This window comes from Sorex araneus, chromosome X (assembly GCF_027595985.1).
Source record: "Sorex araneus isolate mSorAra2 chromosome X, mSorAra2.pri, whole genome shotgun sequence".
NCBI lineage: Eukaryota > Metazoa > Chordata > Mammalia > Eulipotyphla > Soricidae > Sorex > Sorex araneus.
This window is the reverse complement of record NC_073313.1, coordinates 156,590,628-156,608,163: the sequence shown is the minus strand read 5'-3', so window position 1 is coordinate 156,608,163 and position 17,536 is coordinate 156,590,628. Positions and strand designations below refer to the sequence as shown.

Sequence of the window (17,536 nt, the reverse complement as noted above, 5' to 3'; positions counted from 1 at the left end):
AGAGACAGGAGAGCCCTCGGTCACCCCATAGATGCCCCTTCAGGCCATATCACTGGCCTGCTCTACCCAGCCTACGAGGATGGAAGGTCTGCTCGGCCCATTTGGTCCTACTTGTTCCCCCTCCCCACCCCACCTGCCCACCCTACTTGCCCATTACACCTGTCCGTCCCTCCTATCCGTCCCACCTGTCCATCCCACCTGCACCCCGTCCCATGTGTGTCCCTGTTCCCCTCTTTGACGGGAGCCTGACCCTCACATCGGTCAGAGAAGGAGATCTGGCCTTGCCCACAGCAGCTGCCCGTTTCCCACCTGCTCATTCTCTCTCATTCTCTCTCTCTCTCTCTCTCTCTCTCTCTCTCTCTCTCTCTCATCCACCCGGAGCAGATGTGGACAGAGGGGTGCCTTCTGGTGGGTGTTGCTTTAGGCCCAGACCCGAGGTGCTTGGGGATTACTCTCGGCACGTTGTGCCAGGCTTGGTCCTGGAGCCGCACACACCTGCCCCGGACTCTCCGTCTCCTGCTCCCTGCCTCGGCTCCTGCCTGGGGGACCGTCAGGCTCTGGGATCATTTGGGATCTTCTTTTGCCTTGATCCCACTGCTGAGACCCTTTGGCCATGGGAGGGGGCCTCATCGCAGGCTGGGGGGGGGGCTGGGGGGTGGACGTCTTCAGGGCCTCTTGGTCTGCGTGTCCCAGGAAGCAGCAGGGAAGGCCTTGCCCCAGTTCTGTGGGGACTGGGCCTGGCTGGCCTCTAGTCAGAGAAAATCCCAAGTCGTCAGTTTTCCTGTATTGGCCTCTGGGAAACACAGTCTGATGGGGAAGATGGGGCCTGTCCTAGTCTGATGGTGGAGCCGTGACCCCCGAGTGATGACGGGGAAACCAGTGCAGGGTGGTGAAGGTGACCAGGGCACACGCTGTCTGTCCTGCCAACAGATCCCCCCGAACCTGCCCTGCTCCGTGACGCTGCAGCCGGGGCCCGAGGACACGGGGAAGGTGAGTCCCCCCGGGGAGTGGCTGTGGCTGTGGGCTGGGCGGCCCCTCCCGCCTCAGATCACCCTCGCCTTTCACTCCCCAGCCTGGGGGTGGGGGCTGAGGCTGGGCTCTGACGTCCCACAGGCCTGTGGCGTGGACTATGAAGTCAAAGCTTTCTGCGCGGAGAACCTGGACGAGAAGATCCACAAGCGGTGAGGGGCTCCACGCCCGGGTGGTGAGGGCTGCCTGGCGGCAAAGGGAGGGAGACAGGACGGGCCAAGCCCCGAGAAGAGATAAGTAACAATGCCTGGAAGTGTGTAAGGAGGGTCACCCATTCCGGCCGCGGGAGCTCAGAGTAGGGCACTGTGCGCGGATAGCTGGCAGGTCACGGAGGGCTTCCCGGGGGCGGTGGCTCCTTTGCCTTGGCTCAAGCCTCTGTATTTCCCCCTTTCACCTCTGAACTCACTTCCACCGTCTCCCTATCTCAAGCTTCACCCCTCCAGCCTGCGTGTCTTGTTTTGTTCGGGGGGGGCAATCCCCCAAATCAGATGATTTGAAACAAGGACCAAGATGTGTCCTGATGGACCCCCATTGTCCAGTCCTCTTGGGAGACCCACAGCAGGAGCGCCGGGGGCAGGGGGTGCAGTGGGGTCCCTGGAGGCTGAGCAAGGGTCAGACGTGGAGGAAGGACCCCAACAGGGCCACAAGGGGGTCAGCCCAGGACTGGGGATTAGGAAGCATGGGATTGGGCAGGTGGAAAGCCCAGGCTGGCCTTTAGAAAGTGCTGGGGACTGCTCCCAGCGCCGCTCTCATGCTGTCCCTCCTGGCCTCAGCCCCGACTCCCACGCCCACCTTGTCGTCCACAGTGACGGAGGGCCAATGTCGGGCTGGCCCGAGGGTGCCACCTTGTGGCCATAGCGTGTAGTGCAAGCACCTCCGACGGTGGGCCCCTCCTGTCTGGGGCACGGGGACCCTCTCCCCAGCTTCTCCAGCTGCCTTTTCTCCCTCGATGGGGGGTGGGGGCAGTGCGGGGTGCACTCAGGGGCTACTCCTGGTGCATTTCTCGAGGGTAACTCCGGTGCCAGGGATCCAGCCCGGGCCCCCTGCATGCAGAGCCTGCCTTGTGTCCACGGGGCTCCCTCCCGGCCTTGCCTTCCCCTCCAAAGACAGGAGACCTGGGGCAGGAAGAGGGTTGCTATGGGTTGTGGGAGGGGGCCAGGCCTGAGCAAGAAAGAGGAGGCGACACCGGGGCCAGCCCCCCACCCACCCTTATCCCGCCACCAACGGGACATTTTTGAGTCGACACATGGTTGCCACTAATAATGATACGGCCACTATCATTTGTCAGGGGCTTATTGGGTGACAGACACTGTTCGAAGTGCTGGACATGTGTGAGCTTATTTAACCCTTACAGCAAGCCTGAAAGGTAGGTTCTGCTATTGTCACCCGTTTTTCAGAGGTGGAAACTGAGGCACATCAGTGAATGTAGCCGAGGCAGATAGTAAGCGGGGAGTAGACCCTCAGCCCGGTGCTCTGGTCCCAGGGAGGAGGGGGCTGGTCTGAGAAGCGGGGGTGCCAGCCCAGCCCCCTGGAGCCCCCATGCCCATGCCAGCTCTCATCAGCCCCTTCTCTGCCCGGGCCTGGTGCCTCCCTCGGTCGCTCTGTCCTCTCCAGCCTTCTGTCCTCTGACTGGGTCTCTCTGCTCTTCACTGGCCTGCACAGCATCCTCCGCCCCCACGGACCCCCTCGCCTCTCGGAGCCCCCGTTGCTTTGTGGGCCCCCTGTCCTTCCTGCGTGTCTGGAACCTCAGAGATACTAATGAGCATTCCCTCGAGGGCAGACGCTGCCGTCGCTGCTGAGGCTGCAGGGACAGTGGAGACGGACAGACCGGCTCTGTCCAGCAGGCGTGGGCCCGGCCGGGTGGAGGGGGGCAGGGAGGGAAGCCCGTGCCCTTGTCACCGCCCTGCTGCCGGGTGTCACCCCGTCGGGACTAGAGTCCCGAGTGAGGCTCAGACCCACGGTGCTGCCACGGGGTGTAACGCTCTATGCGGGCCGTGCCCGGAGGTGCTGGGGGCGCCTAGGCCACACCCAGCGCTGGGGCAGGGGTGGGGGAGGGCGGGCACACCCAGGGCCTCACTCCCGCTAGCATGCACCCCCACCCGAGCAATCGCCCCTCGCCCCAGAGCAGCTATTTAGCTGAGCCTTGGAGATGGAAGCCAGTGGGGCGGCAGGGGAGAGGGGGGCCGGGCGGGGCCCCGGGGCAGGCTCCAGAGACGGGGTCTCCTAGGGAGAGTGTGGAGGGGGGTGGGGGCGGGGCCCTGGGGGAGGCGGTGGGCGGCGCCCGGGCCTTTGCGGGAGAGGGCGGGGGCTGGCGGGGACAAGGGCCGGAGCTGACGGTGACCCTGTCGCTCGCCTCCCCGCTAGGAACTCCGTGCGGCTGGTCATCCGGAAGGTTCAGTACGCGCCCGAGAGTCCTGGGCCGCAGCCCACGGCCGAGACCACCAGGCAGTTCCTCATGTCCGACAAGCCCTTGCACCTGGAGGCATCCCTGGACAAGGAGGTAGGAAGGGCCGGCACGCAGGGCGGGGAGGTGACCCTGTCCCAGCTTTCTCTGGCCACCAGGTCCCTCCTGAAGCTCTGGCCCACCCCCTGCAGCTTCCCTTGGTGGGGGCCCCAAGGGGCCTCCAGGAGTGATGGGGGCTGCCATAGGCACATCTCCCGTCATTGAGGGCACCCCTCACTCCGGGGGCAGCTGGGCGCCAGACTGGGGTCACGAGGCGAGTCATTGGGTCTCTAGTGAGGATTCAGAACCCTTTCCCGCCTCCGCCCCACCCGACCCTGCTCTCCCAAAGACCTCCCAAAGACCCCCCCAGGCAGCCGAGGGGCACCCCGCACCCTCCGTGCACCTGCAGCAGAGCAGAGGGGGAAACTGAGGCTGGCCGGCTGAACTTTGCTGGTCTCTGGTGACTCAGTGCTTGCCCGGCCCCACCCAGGGCTGAGCTGCCTGGTGGGGTCCAGCAGAGCGGCCCCTTCTCCAGCCATGGGGGTCCCCACCTGCTTCCCCCTTCTCTGCTCCCCCAGATCTACTACCACGGGGAGCCCATCTGCGTCAATGTGCACGTCACCAACAACACCAACAAGACCGTGAGGAAGATGAAGATCTCGGGTACCCGAGGGCGGGTGCTGGGCGGGCGCAGGGAGCCGGGCGCAGGCGCGGGGAGGCTCTGAAGGATGACACTGTTGGCCACAAAAGCACAGTCCATGTTTCAATTTTTTTTACATTTTTTAAAATTTAAAATTTTATTTATTTATTTATTATTTTTTTAAATGTAGGCGTATCACTGTCATCTCGTTGTTTGTGGATTTACTTGAGCAGGCACCAGTAACGTCTCTATTCCTCCCAGCCCTCCCAGTAATATATATATTACTCTCCATGTAGGCGTACAGCTATTTATTCAGCCATTGATTAAGCTGATTGAACTGGGCATGAACTCCACGTTACTTCTTTTTTCTTTTTTTAATTGGATCACCATGAGATATAGGTAGAAAGCTTTCATGTTTGAGATTCAGCTGTACAATGATCGAACACCCATCCCTCCACCAGTGCACACTTTCCACCACCAGTGTCCCCAGTATATCCCCCCCCCACCTTTCCAGTCCTCACCCTGCCTCCGTGGCAGGCAATCTCCCCCATACTCTCTCCCTACTTTTGGGCATCATGTCTTGCTCGAATTTTCCCACCACCATTCAAGCCTGCCTGCCAGGGACAGGCACTAGATCATTTATTGTCCCTTGCTCATTTTGAATATCATACATTCCCTGTGCTAGTCACCTCTTCCCCTCGGGGTTCTGGGGGTCAGTGAAGCCGTTCCTGGAGGGGGGGCCTCTGGGGACCTAGGAAGGGGGTGGGTGTAGGGGACTCTCCTCCTGGGGGTGTGGGCAGGGCCAGTGTCCGGCAGCTCAGGGCTAGAGAGCCCCGTGCCCCTCCCGGGGGCGCCGAGCTCACAGCCCTCGTCTTCTCCTTCCCCAGTGCGCCAGCACGCGGACATCTGCCTCTTCAACACTGCCCAGTACAAGTGCCCCGTGGCCCTGGAGGAGGCCGAGTACGTGAGTGGGCGGCAGGGAGGTCGGGGTGCAGATCAGGGGATTCTCTGCTACCCGGTGGAGTGGGGGTGGCCCCAAGCTTCCCCAGCGCCCAGAGTAGGGGACCCTAAACAGCTTGGCAGAAAGCGCCTCGGTCTGACCTTGCGCCCAGAGAAGGCAAAGCCCGGAGCCATGCAGACCCGCCCGTGCCTGGGAAGCAGAGGGGTTTGGGCGGGGACGTGGGGCGGGCGCGAGAGGCAGACTGGAGGAAGCTGTTGCTCCAAGCCTCCCGGCATCTGGGGGGTGGGGTGTGGGGAGGGTTGGGGTGGGGGCAGTACAGCACTCCTTGTCTGATAAAGTCATTAGGCAAATGGGTGAGTGGGAGCCAGACAGGAATCCCCCGCCCCCAGCCCTGTTTGAGGAGCGGGCAAGCTGAAGCGGGCAGCACCTCCTGAACACCCACCTGCAGGCGACCTGGGGGCAGGTGCATTGTACGTGTTTCTCCACGCACGTGTGTCTGTCTCCCCGCAGTAGCACAGGCCCCGCTGGCAGCTCGCAGTCACGGTTTAGGTGGAACCTGAGCCTCTACCTCACCCTGCACCAGCGAGGCGGGTGTGCATCTGGGGCTCAGGCCCCAAGCACTGCCGCAGGAAGCCTGAATCTCAAGCCAGGAAGGCCCCTCTGTCCTGCTGGGGGTGCTCCCAGAAGAGGCTTAACCCCTCCCCCCGCCCCCACATTATTTCAGCCTTATTCTGTGGTCATTAAGATTACCTTTAGTGGGCTGGAGACCTTCTGGTACAGCAAGGAGGGCACTTTCCTGGCACTCAGAGGACCCAGGTTTGACCCCTTAGGGTCCCCTGAGCTCTGCCAGGAGTGATCCCTGAGCACCGCTGAGGGTGATTCCAAAACAACAGAAGCAGAGCCCCTGGTTTCTCCACAAAAGCTTCTCTTTGAGCATGGCAGCGCCTTACTCTGTGTGCCACAGCCAGCGGTGCTCAGGAGTCACTCGGGGCAATGCCCAGGGGACCATATGGGCACCAGGTCGAGTCCTCCTCCTCCTCCTCCTCCTCCTCCTCCTCCTCTTTCTCTTTCTCCTTTCTCTCCTCTCTCTCTCTCTCTCTCTCTCTCTCTCTCTCTCTCTCTCTCTCTCTCTCTCTCTCTCTCTCCTGCAGCAAGGTAGTTTTTATGGAATGAAACTTATTTAGAAAGATGTGAGGGGGGAGAGAGGAGGTACATGTTCGGCACAGAGCGCAGGGCCTCCAGAGTGGAAACAGCAAGCAGAGATGCAGAGACCTGCAGTGAGATAGGTGTTCGCGGGGAGCAGGGCCTGAGAGCGAGCCTCTGTCTGGGGTTTCGGTCCTGCCGGGTCCTGTAGCCGTGTGGGTGCTCTGAGCACAGTGCTCGGCTCTGGGCCCTGGGGCCTTTTGAGGGGTGCCTCACCGTGGGGGCGGCGTGGAGCAGGGGCAGCTGTGTGAGGGGGACACGCCTGCCTCCTCCTTTCCAGTGACACCGTGGCCCCCAGCTCGACATTCTGCAAGGTCTACACGCTCACCCCCTTCCTGGCCAACAACCGCGAGAAGCGCGGCCTCGCCCTGGACGGGAAGCTCAAGCATGAGGACACGAACTTGGCTTCCAGCACCTTGTGAGGGCCCTGCCCCGCCCCTGCCCATGTCAGTAGCCTGGTCACTGGGCCCTGCCACTGGCCCCCTGTTCCCGATGCTCCCTACCTGGCTCCGCCCCCCCTGCACCATCCCCACCTCCACCCGTACCCACAGTCTGGGGTGACTGTCTCCCCATGCATCGTCCTCACGGGAGCTGCGTCTCCCCTCTCACCCTCTCTGGGTGTGACTTCTGCTAGCTTGCAGGGAGTGGGGCAACCTAGTGGGACTTCCTGTAAGAGGCAGCTCCTGGCCGGGGGTCTTCCGTCAGAGGGCAGGGTCCTTGAGGAAGGACAAAGTTGGAAGAACGAGAGCAGCTTCCAGAGGGGGCTGGACAGGAGAGGATGAATCAGGAGAATGGGTGGATGAGGATTACGGCCGGATGAGCTGGACTGGCCCATAAGTGGGGGTGTCCCTCATAGGTGGGCTACTGGTGCCTGCGGTCCAAATGGTCACTCCTGCCCCTTCCTCATCTCTGACCGAGACCGCCTGCTGGAATGGAGACTGGGGGAGGCACGTCTCCTCCGACCCCCTGAGCCTGGCTGTTGGCTGGGGAGCCCCCATCCCACTAACGCTGGGCCCTGCAGTTCCGTCACGCCCCTCTCAGTGTCAAGCTCAGACCCTCCCTGTCCCGACCGGCAGGGTCCTGCCTGGCCCTCCACCCACCACTGTCCTGCCCTCTTGAGCCCCTCTGGGCCCCCTGGGTGTGGAGTGGGAGGGAGGGGGAAGCCTGGAGCAGGGGGTCGAGCCCTGCCCGCTCCCTCGAGCCCCCACCAACAGCGTCTCTGCCCCTCGCAGGCTGCGGGAAGGAGCCAGCCGGGAGGTCCTGGGCATCATCGTGTCCTACAAAGTCAAAGTGAAGCTGGTAGTATCCCGGGGCGGGTGAGTCTCCCCCCAGGCCTCCAGGGCCCCGGCCCGGACCCTCTGCCTGGTTGCCACAGCTCTGAGCTGCTTCCTCCTTGAGGGTACACGGGCTTTTTACTTTGGGGGTTCCTCCTGCCTCTGCACCCAGGAATCACTCCTGGCAGTGCCCGGGGACCAGGTGGGGTGTCGCTCTGGCCTCGAGGGCACCCAGGCTCAAGGACCTCTGCTCCTTCTCCTCCTCATTCTGGCGCCCCCCACCCCCTTCTAGCCTTTCAGCCCTTCCCTTGCCCCTTCCACCCTCCTGCTATCTAAGTAGCCCAGGACCCTGAGTCCACTTGGTGTGGGTAGCACTGACCGGCACTGCCTGCATGCCCGGACATCCCGGAAGACATCCGTCCCGTGGTCAGAGTCTGGCTGACCCGGTTTCCTCAGGCTCCTCTCTGGAGGCCCTCGTGAACCCCAGGGCTCCTTCTAGTCCATCTACACTAGCTCTGGCCTCCCTGTGCCCCCGGGCCTCTATCTCCCAGGGTGCAGCAGGGCCTCGGGTCAGGGGTGTTGGCTACACCATGATCTCAGAGTGTCCCACTCAGGGTTAATATCACCAGGTGTGGGGGAGGGAGGATGATGGGGGCTGGGGGTTATCCAGTCGGCGGGCTGCAGGGGTGAATGAGTGGTCTCTGTTTTCTTCCTCTGAACTCTCTCCTGGCCACTCTCCTGCCTCCGACCGCACAGCCTATTGAGAGATCTGGCATCCAGGTAACGTCCCTCCCTTCAGCCTGACCAGCCCCTTCCCAGAGGGCCCCGAACCCACCACCCAGCACCCCGACGACAGGGCTCAGAGCTGGAAGGAAGCTCTACAGCCATTCTCCTGTCAGCACCAGGCAGTGACACTGATGGGACCAGAACCCTCTGCAGGGGGCCGGGAGCTGCGGGCTCTCCCTTGGAGACCTCACCCCTGCTTCTGGCTCCCCTAGGAACAGGGCCCTTGCTCCCTCCTTGATCTGGGGAAGGGCACCCCGTCAGTAGTCAGTATAAGCACAGGCGGTCTGGGAGGAATTGGAGCTTCCTGGCTTTCAAACTTGCCCATTTCCTGTGTGTTGTTTAATGATGGAGAAGTCCCGAGATCTGCTTGTGTAGACCAGATTCCCGCTTCATCAAGTGGGATCCCAAATCCAGCTTCCTTCCGCAAATATGCCTTTCCCAGAGGTGGTTGTTTGGCCTCGCCCTGCCACAAGAAGGCAGTTCACTCACCTCCAGAACCGTCCCTTAGATCTGTGGTCCAAGAGAAGGCACCCCAGTGTCCCTAAACTGGACTTGTGCCAGCCCGAAGCAGAGTGCTGGGGACCCGGGGAAGAACCAGAGCCCCTGCCAGTGATGGCTGCCGGGCCAGCGGCAGCTTCGGGCCCACCCATGTTGTCGGTGCTTCAACCAAGGTTGGCAAACTCAGCCTTCCCCCAGCGGCGTCCCGTCCGGGATGCTTCTCCTACGGAGACCAGGCAGAGCCGTCACCTTAGAAAGCACAAAAGGAAACAGAGCATAACACAACCAGGCACACCCCACCCCCAGGTTCCCACTGAGGGGAATAAGGGTTCCAGCACTTTCCCTGGTTGAACCACACCCACGCTGGACGTAGGGCAGTGTTGTGAGAAGCTGGGCCCGGGGAGCCCCGTTTCCCAGATGTGCCCAGTGAGAGTGGCAGCTGTGGGGGAGGGCCGCCGTGAGAGGCGGTGGGGGCGGGGGCCCAGTTTACTCCCCCCGCTGGGCCAAGGAGCCCGTGCCTGGGCTGGCCATAGCCTGGGGGTGGGGGCAGCGTTCTGGGCTGCCTTAGTGGGTGTGGGGAGCCGGGAGGTGCGCCTGCCTCATCATGCAGAGCACTGTCACCAGAGGCCTGGGGGTGAGCACTCTGGAGTCAGAGCCCTCTGCGCGTCCTCTCGCCGACAGCGCCATCCTTTCCTGTGCTCAATTTCCCACACTGTCCACGGGACCTAGGGAGGGACAGGCCAGTCCTTGGCCCTGAAGCAGCAGCCTCTCCTGTCCGGGCTCTGTTGGCCTGGGAGGGGCCGAGCCAGGGGCCCTGGCAGGCAGCGGCACCCCGGCTCAGTCCCGTGGGTACAGCCCCAAGGCCTCCTCTCTGAGATGGTCCCATCTCGGCAGTGCACGGGGGGTGAGGGGGAGTGGGGGGGCGGCGCTGGGGCATCCCTGGTAGAGGTGAGATGGAGGGGGTGGAGAGAAAGGAGGGGTGATCCAAACAGGAAGCGGGAGAGGGCAGTGGCAGAAAAAGTTGAGTTGGCTGGAGTGGCCGAGAGCCCGGGGCCCGACTGGAGTCCCCTGCGACGAGATCTCTGTGCCCGGGCACCCTTACCCCCACCTTCGCTTGTGGGGATGCAATGGTCTCGGAATGGGGTGGGGGACTCCCCTTTCCTTCTAGAGCCAGAGAGGTCATTAGTTTCACCCTAGAGGGACCGAGGCAGGACGGGCGCAGTGGGCTGACCTCCTGCCGTGGGCCCTCATCACTGCACCCCGAGTATCGCGGCCTGAGCAGGCCGTGGCGCTCACTGGGTCTGCGTCTGTTTCAGTGACGTGGCTGTTGAGTTGCCCTTCACCTTAATGCACCCCAAGCCCCGAGAGGAGCCCCCACACCGGGAAGGTAAGCAGAGTCTGGGGGTCACCCCCTTCTCCACCGGCTGCCGTGTCTCCCCCTCGCCGCACCTCCCTCTGGGTTCTCCCGCCCAGGGCCACTCCCTTCCCCAGCTCCCCAGAACGTTCCGTGGGGCCCACATTCCTGTTTGCCTCTGATGCTCCCTCAGGGGCCATGAGGCGAAGTGAGGGGCTGCATGTGGTGCAGGGGAAGGGGCTGCAGGAAGGGGCTGGATCCTGTGACACAGCGACCCCAGCATTTCCCCCGAACAAGAGCAGATAGATATGATTTCAGGAAACCTGAGGCTCTCGGTCGCAATAGACATTGGGTTAGGCTGTGCCCCGGAGAAAGAGGAGAAAGACAAAGGCTCCGGCAGCCAACCTGTGAAGTGTCATTTATTGTAAGACACGCCCAGGTCCAGAGCCATGACACGGCCCTGTCCTGCTGGACGGGTGGGTCCAGGCGCTGGGCAGGTGCGTCTCAGCCCTCCTGGGGATTTACCCAGAGGAACATGGCCCCAGGGATGTTTTTGTTTCTGTTCTGGGGCTGCTGGGGGCTCCCGGGGCCTTCCCTGGACCCTCGTCCAGCCTCTGATTTGGGGTGTGCCCATGAGGTGGGGAGTAGCCTTGCCCTGCTCCTCCTCTGCTCTGGTTTTGGACTGTGCCCACTTGCCCCCTTGCCTGCTCACCACTACCCCCCGCCTTCCCTGTGTTCAGTTCCAGAAAGCGAGACGCCGGTGGACACCAATCTCATAGAACTGGACACGAAGTAAGCCTAGCGACCTGCAGCGTGGTGGCGGGCCGGGTCATGCATCTGTGTACATGCTTGTTCAGCCCGGGAGCCTGTCTGCTCGCCTCCCCGCCTCCTGCACCCCTGCATGTGACTCTGAAGGACCCTCTGCCTGTGCCTCTTCCACCTACCTTGGTGAGGTCTCTCTGCCTTCCGCGTCCTTGCACGTCCACCCGTCTGTCCTGCTCGGCTTTCACGGGGCTGTCCTGCCCGCCCTCACCCGCCCGCTGGAATCAGACTGTCGGGTGGGCAGAGTTCTGGGCATCCAGTCGCTTCCGACTCCTGAGGACTGAGTGGAGTTCCCTGTGGCCCGAGCTCCTGCATGGCTGGACAGTGGGGCGTGGGCAGGTGTGGGGGGGCTGGGTCTGCACCCCCAGCATCCAGCTGCAAACCCACCCTTCCCTTGTCTCCCCTGCCCCAGGAGACTCTGGGACCCTAGTCTCAAATCATCCCACAAGGGCACCTGCTGTGACTGTCTGAATTCTGGGCCTGGGGGTAGTTGTGGGCCTCAGTGACCTTGTTCTGGGGTCAAGGACACTCTAGTCTTCATCTTCATCTAGTCCATTCCTGGGGCCCCTGGCCCCCACTATCCCGGGCCCTGCCCTCTAGCTACTGTTGTACCTCCCAGCTTCCTGTCCCAGCTCCCTCAAACTGGAATGGGAGCTGGCCCTGCCATGCGGGGGCGAAGAAAGACGGGGCAGCCAGCCATGGACTAACCAAAGTCCTGCTTTGCTGCTAAAGGAGGGGGGGGGCAATGGAGACAGGGAGAGAGAGAGAGAGACAGAGAGGGACAGAGACAGACAGACAGACACACAGGCAGACAGAGAGAGGGACGGAGGAAGAAGATGGGGAGAGAGAGAGGGAGAGAGAGGGAAGGAGGGAGCGAAGAGAGACAGAAAAGGGAGGAGGGGGGAGGGGAGAGGAGAGAGAAAGGGCCCTACAGGGTTTATCTTCTAGCAAGTCAAGCCTGTAGGAACGGGAATGCATCGTAAGGGTAGTACTTTGGCCACATTGTGTGCCTGCATGAGTGTGTGTGTGTGTGTGTGTGTGTGTGTGTGTGCATTCCTGCTTGAATGTGTGCCTGCATACATGCATGAGTGTGTGTGCATGCCTGCATGGCTGCTTGAATGTGTGCCTCTGTGCTTGCATGAGTGTGTGTGTGCACACGCGTGTATGTGTGTGCATGCCTGCTTGGATGTGTGCCTTTGTGCATGCATGAGTGTGTGCGTGTGTCTGTGCGTGCATGTCTGCTTGAATGTGTGTCTACATACATGAGTGTGTGTGCGTGCACACACTCACGCCCTTGGGTCAGTGCTCGGAGGTTCAGACACTGGCCCTGCCTTGGTCTCTCCCAGCCCAGAGCGGCTCTGCCCGCCTCGTAGCTCCTCACGGCTCCCTTTCTAGCCCTTCCTGCGCAGAAAACACCCAGACCCCAGGGCGCAGACATGGCCCATCCACCCTTGCCGGGGACATTCAGATGCCAGCCTGGGGCCTCCTCCTGGCCTTGCCCTGCAGCCAATCCCCATTTCCCGTCTCTCCCTCCCACCAGCGACGACGACATAGTGTTTGAGGACTTTGCCCGCCAGAGACTGAAAGGCATGAAGGACGACAAGGAGGAGGAGGACGATGGCACCGGCTCCCCGCAGCTCAACCACAGATAGGCTGGGGATGCCCGCCCCCACGGCTCCCACACCCCTGCACTCGGAAGCTTCCTGTCTCCTTCCCCTTCCGGTTCCAGCCCCACCCCTTTGTTCTTCTGGTTTCCACCAGGGGACCCCAGTGGTCTTCCAGGCCCACCGTGGTGAACCTCTCCCCTCAGGGCCAGCCCGACCCCCTCCTGTTGCACTCACTCTCCACCATCCTGCTTTCCCGCCTCCCCCAGGAAGGCCCCTTGCCTCAAGCCTCGGGACTCGGGACTCGCTTTGGGATGGGGAGCAGGCAGGGCCAAGGGGTTGGCCCCAGGAGGGGGGACCCACCTGTCCCGGCTCCCCGGGGGCCCCGCCTGGCCGGGAGAGGCAGAGTGGGGAGTTCTCCCTGCCTTCCCGTGGGGCCCACTCCTGCCTCTGCTCTCCCACCCCGTCCCTGCTGGGTCCCTCCACGTCTGCCAGTGACAGAGGTGACGGTTCGCAGACTCAGGTGTGGGGAAGGGTGGCGGGCCCGACCTGCTTCCCGGCAGGAGCAGCCGAGGCAAGGGGGTGACGGAGCGTCTATTTCAGAACTGCCGGATGTGACGCCCTGGGTTTGAGCCCAGCTATAAATGTGCGCGGAGAAGGGGTGGTGGAGTCTCGGCGGCTGCCCAGCACGCTGCCTTGTCCGTGCAGAAGGGGCATCGTGGGGGCCAGGAACGGGTGCCCGGGGGCGTCTGATGTGTTATGGTTGCCACACTGGCTGGCGTGGGTGCAGCGTGGCACGTTTCCTGGACAGCAGGGCAGGAGATGATGAGGTCGAATGTTACACAGTTCTTGTCTGACTTTGAGGCTGATTTCCTTGTGACCTTGTGACCTTGAGCAGGTCCTTGCCCTCTCTGGGCGTCTGTTCTTCACTCTGAAAACCAAAGGGTTTGAGACGCCTACAGAGGCCCTTCCAGACCTGGCTTTCCAGAATGGGGGAATGTTAGTGCTCAGGTCTAGGTGCGTCGGGCCTCTGGGTTTGCTTGACCCTAGTGGTGGCAGAGCCTTGGAGAGTCCCTGATCTCTGTCTGGGGGGTGGGGGTGGGGGCTGATCTCCTCATGACAGCTGCCACCAGTATGCTGGAGCACAGAACTTATATTTACTCAGTGGGCGGTGGGCTTGTGGTAAGGCCCCAGAACCTTCCAGACTCCCATTGCCAACCCCCCCCCCCGGTTCACCTAATGCCAAGCAAAAGCATCGCACCCAGGGTGTCTCTGCCCGGTCCCCCTCCAGCTCTGCCCCGTACAGCTTTGCCTGCCAGGGGAAAGAGCCAAGCCACCCAAGGTGGAGGGCCCCTCGCCAGCCACCCTCCCCGAGTGGGAGGGACTGCGCAGCTCTTTCCCTGGTGACAGTCCCCATGTCCTGGGCCTGGTGCTCCCCAGTCCTGCCCTTCTGAACCCCATGCAACCCTCTGCCCCAAAGACCCCAGCTCCAGGTCAGAACCGTATCCTGGCCGTGGGGGTCGCCAGCAACCAGTCCCAGCAGTGGCCCGTGCTGGAAGCCTGCATGCCTGCCTCCTGCTCGCCTCCTCCAGGACCGCGGGGGTGGGTGTCAATCGGGCCTCTCACCCCAAGTGCCCAGTGCCCAGGCAGGAGTTGCCAGGAGGATATCCAGAGCCTTCTCACCTCCAGCCCCCACACACCCTTTGGGGCTCACCAGGTGCTGGATGGACCTTCCCAGCTCCCGGGGGCACCGCACCCGGCCCCACACCCACTGTACATGCTTTCTCGCCCCTGGCCGCCCCATCTTTATTTCGGGCCGAGCCCGGGAGAGGCAGAGCGGGAAGTTGAGGGCCAGGGAGATCTTGGGGGGAAGGGGCATCTGCAGTCAGTGCCCCATGTGGTGCCCAGTGCCTCCATGTGATCAGAAGGGGTGTTCCTTAGGGGAGTCAGCCCAGCTGAGAGTGGGGGAGGAGGCACCCCTGAGCCAGGTACTTCCCTGCTCAGCGGCCAGCAGCACTAGAGGGAGGCCCAGACCATCCTCCCAAGATTCTGGGTAGTTCCTCCTTGGGGCCACCCCCCCCCAAATGACCAAGCCTTCAGTGACAAGCGGAGGCAGGTGAGACCTTGGCACAAGGTGATGGGTGGGGAGCCCCACTGGGACCCCAATGATGGCATCGGGGTGCAACAGTATTTGGGGGCTGGCGTACCACATGGCTGCCCATGAGACCAGTGACCACCACTGTCTGGGCTGGAACAGGGCACAGCCCCAACACAAGGACAGAGCCTGCCTGCCTTCCTCTGCCCCACAAAGGCAGGGCCGAGTTCCTTGCCTGCCTGCGTGCAGATGGGAGCCTGTGGCCCCCCAAGGTGCTGGCTCAGCTGGGGATGCGGCTGTTGCAGACAGGCCGTTCCCCTTCCCCCTTGTGCTAAGGGAACATTGGTGGCCTGGAAGCTTCGGCTGCCACTAAGCCACCAAGAATTTGCCTTGCATAAGCCACTCGACTTTTGGCCTCAGTTTCCCTAATGGGCCAGTTATCCCTCTTCCACCTGGCTCCGAATCAGCGAGGCTGAAGGTCAGCATGAAGCCAGCAGACATACTCGCCCCATGGGTGCCTGCTGTGCTTGGGCGGGCCCGGTCACTCGTGCCGACTCCCCCCCTCTCCAGCTCCTGTGCCCCTGTCGCCTTGGTGATGGGGCCCAGAGGCTGGCACTGGCCGCCCAGCTGGGAGGGAAATTGAGGCCCTTCGGGAGTGCCAAGCCCAGGGCCAGAGGCACCAGCCTGTGGGCTGACAGGAGCACACGGGCAGCCTCCAACCTCAGCCCCCACAGAGGCCGGGAACTGTGGCTCTGAGCCCCCCGGTGCTGGCCCCAGGCCGAGGCGGGAGAGAGCAAGCTGGCTTCCCCCTTCACGCACTGGGCCCCTCCAGGAACACAGGAACCACGTCCGCTGCAGCTCTCACGGGGAAGCAGAGACCCACTTCGCCCTGGGCAAGGGCTCTAGCCCATCCCGTGACCTCCGCGCTGATTGGACACGGCCCCCCTCCCTTCGCAGTCTGCCTACCCAGGCAGGTGGTAGACCCCCAGGCTTGAACTTTTACGGGGCCTCCCAAACCCATTGGTCTTCTGGTGATTTTCTATTTAAAGTGAACAAGGACCAAAACACTCTCCTGTGACGTTGGCGTCCTGGCGCCGCAGCTGCTCCCTGCTTCTCTGCCAGGACCCAGCGGCCGGCCAGGGGCAGCCCCTCCCTCCCCCTGCGTGGGGCTCATCCTCCCATCACACTCCCAGCTCTAAAGCCCGAAAGGGAAGTCAAAGCACAGGTCCCCAGGACCCTACGATCTGTCGACACTCTGACCCGGGGTCTCCAGACACCCAGCGGAGACCCCGGTGACCCGCAGAACCTGTGGGGCTGCCTGGTGGGAAGGGGGGGTGGCGGCAGACCCCCGTCCCCACCCACTGGAACAGCTCTGCTCTCACCGTCTTGCTGCGAGTGGGGTCTCACCTTCACTTTCTTTTGAAGAAAAACTCCAAACTTGCATTCTGAGGTTTGGATTTAGACCAGCAAGGACAGGCTCTAGTCTTGCTTTCATGTCGGAATGGCTCCAGCATTCCAGTACACAGGATCTTTGTGTTGGCATCTGGGTCGCAGACCCAGGCACAAGCATTTGCTTACATACCTGAAACGTACCTGCACACATGTGCTCACTCACACACACACTCACGCGCACACACACACGATGGCTTCGCAGTCTGCCTACCTGAAGCTCTGGCCTGCGTTGGGTCTGTGCGGGGGCCCCCCGGTGCTCAGAGAGGGGGTCTTGACTGTGACATGGGCCCAGGCAGCATAAGGGGGCACGGGGAGGAGCACATGGAACAGGATGAGGCCCAGTACACAGCCAGGACTCCTGTGCATTGCACGAGGGCACCCCACTTCCCCACCCTGGCCCAGGGGGTGGGGTGAGGGGAGAGGAGAAGAGGGGCTTGGCGTGATGGAAGCAATGCTGCCAGCTTGGCCACCAGAGACAGCACTGCAGGGGCCGAGTCCACTGCAGACTTGCTGGTGGCCAGGCCGCTGGGACGCATCCCTGTATCCGTGGGTACCGGCTGCCTGGGAGAGGCTGGGCTCCGAATTCCCTCCCTGCCAGCCTGTTCCCCCCCCCCCTCCCGCCTGAGGCCTGCGTCTGAGTCCTTGGTGCCCAGCTGGGCCCTCCTCGGTGCAAATGTGAGGTTTGGGCTCAGCGCACCCCTTGGCAGTCTCGGCCTCCCTCCGCGTGTGCCCTGGGGAACCCAATGGCCCTGCTTCCCCCACGGGTCTGATCAGGCCAGTGCCAGGCTCTGCCCCTCACAGAGATGGCGACGGGAGAGGGGCGGGCGGGGGGAGCCTGACAGATGCGGGGCCCGGGGTGCACAGTGCAGGGTTCCCGGGCTGCCCGCACATGGGAGCTGTGGCCTCTGAGGGCCAGTGGGTCCAGCCCCGGGCTGGGCAGTGACTGCCGGGACGGGTCTCCGGGCTGGGGTCGTTCTGTTCAATGGTGATTGTGTGACACCCTCTTTCCTGGGCCAGGTGTATCTGTCGTACCTGTGGCGTTCCTTATTATGTCAGATAAGTTATTCCACTTTATTCAGCTCTAACAGGACAAACGAACAAAGGAACCTTAACTAGAAGACCATTAAAGGTCTTTCATGACAGATCTTGGCTGTGTTTGCTTTTTTCTACCAGGTGGGGCAAAGACCCCAGATATCCCTGGAATGGGGGGATGAACCCAGGGGTGGTGCTTCCTTTCCTTGCCCCTTGCTCACCTCCAGCCTTGTCCCAAACCCACTTTTGGAGACAGCTGGGCCCTTTCTTCTCCCCCTCACTGAGGTTCATTAGCCTTTCATTAGCCTGGAAGTTGCCAAAAAATATATTTTTTAATTGAATC

The 17,536-nt window shown here is 62.3% G+C and overlaps 1 protein-coding gene across 4 annotated transcripts in view; it reads left to right on the top strand.

Annotated features, from left to right (window-relative positions):
* The window catches only part of ARRB1 (arrestin beta 1), a 79,332-nt gene extending 62,029 nt beyond the window's left edge, over positions 1 to 17,303 (top strand). For 3 of the 4 annotated variants that reach the window (XM_055119982.1, XM_055119983.1, XM_055119981.1), the window contains 12 exons: positions 931 to 990; positions 1,114 to 1,181; positions 2,318 to 2,395; positions 3,394 to 3,529; positions 4,051 to 4,135; positions 5,000 to 5,072; positions 6,557 to 6,694; positions 7,509 to 7,592; positions 8,307 to 8,330; positions 10,151 to 10,221; positions 10,929 to 10,980; positions 12,551 to 17,303. In XM_055119982.1, the coding sequence (XP_054975957.1) occupies positions 931 to 990; positions 1,114 to 1,181; positions 2,318 to 2,395; positions 3,394 to 3,529; positions 4,051 to 4,135; positions 5,000 to 5,072; positions 6,557 to 6,694; positions 7,509 to 7,592; positions 8,307 to 8,330; positions 10,151 to 10,221; positions 10,929 to 10,980; positions 12,551 to 12,662 (981 nt within the window). In that variant the 3' untranslated portion in view covers positions 12,663 to 17,303. The remainder of the gene's footprint in view (positions 1 to 930; positions 991 to 1,113; positions 1,182 to 2,317; positions 2,396 to 3,393; positions 3,530 to 4,050; positions 4,136 to 4,999; positions 5,073 to 6,556; positions 6,695 to 7,508; positions 7,593 to 8,306; positions 8,331 to 10,150; positions 10,222 to 10,928; positions 10,981 to 12,550) is intronic. The other variant, XM_012935509.2, reaches the window with a different exon arrangement.
* The last annotated feature ends 233 nt before the right edge of the window (positions 17,304 to 17,536 follow it).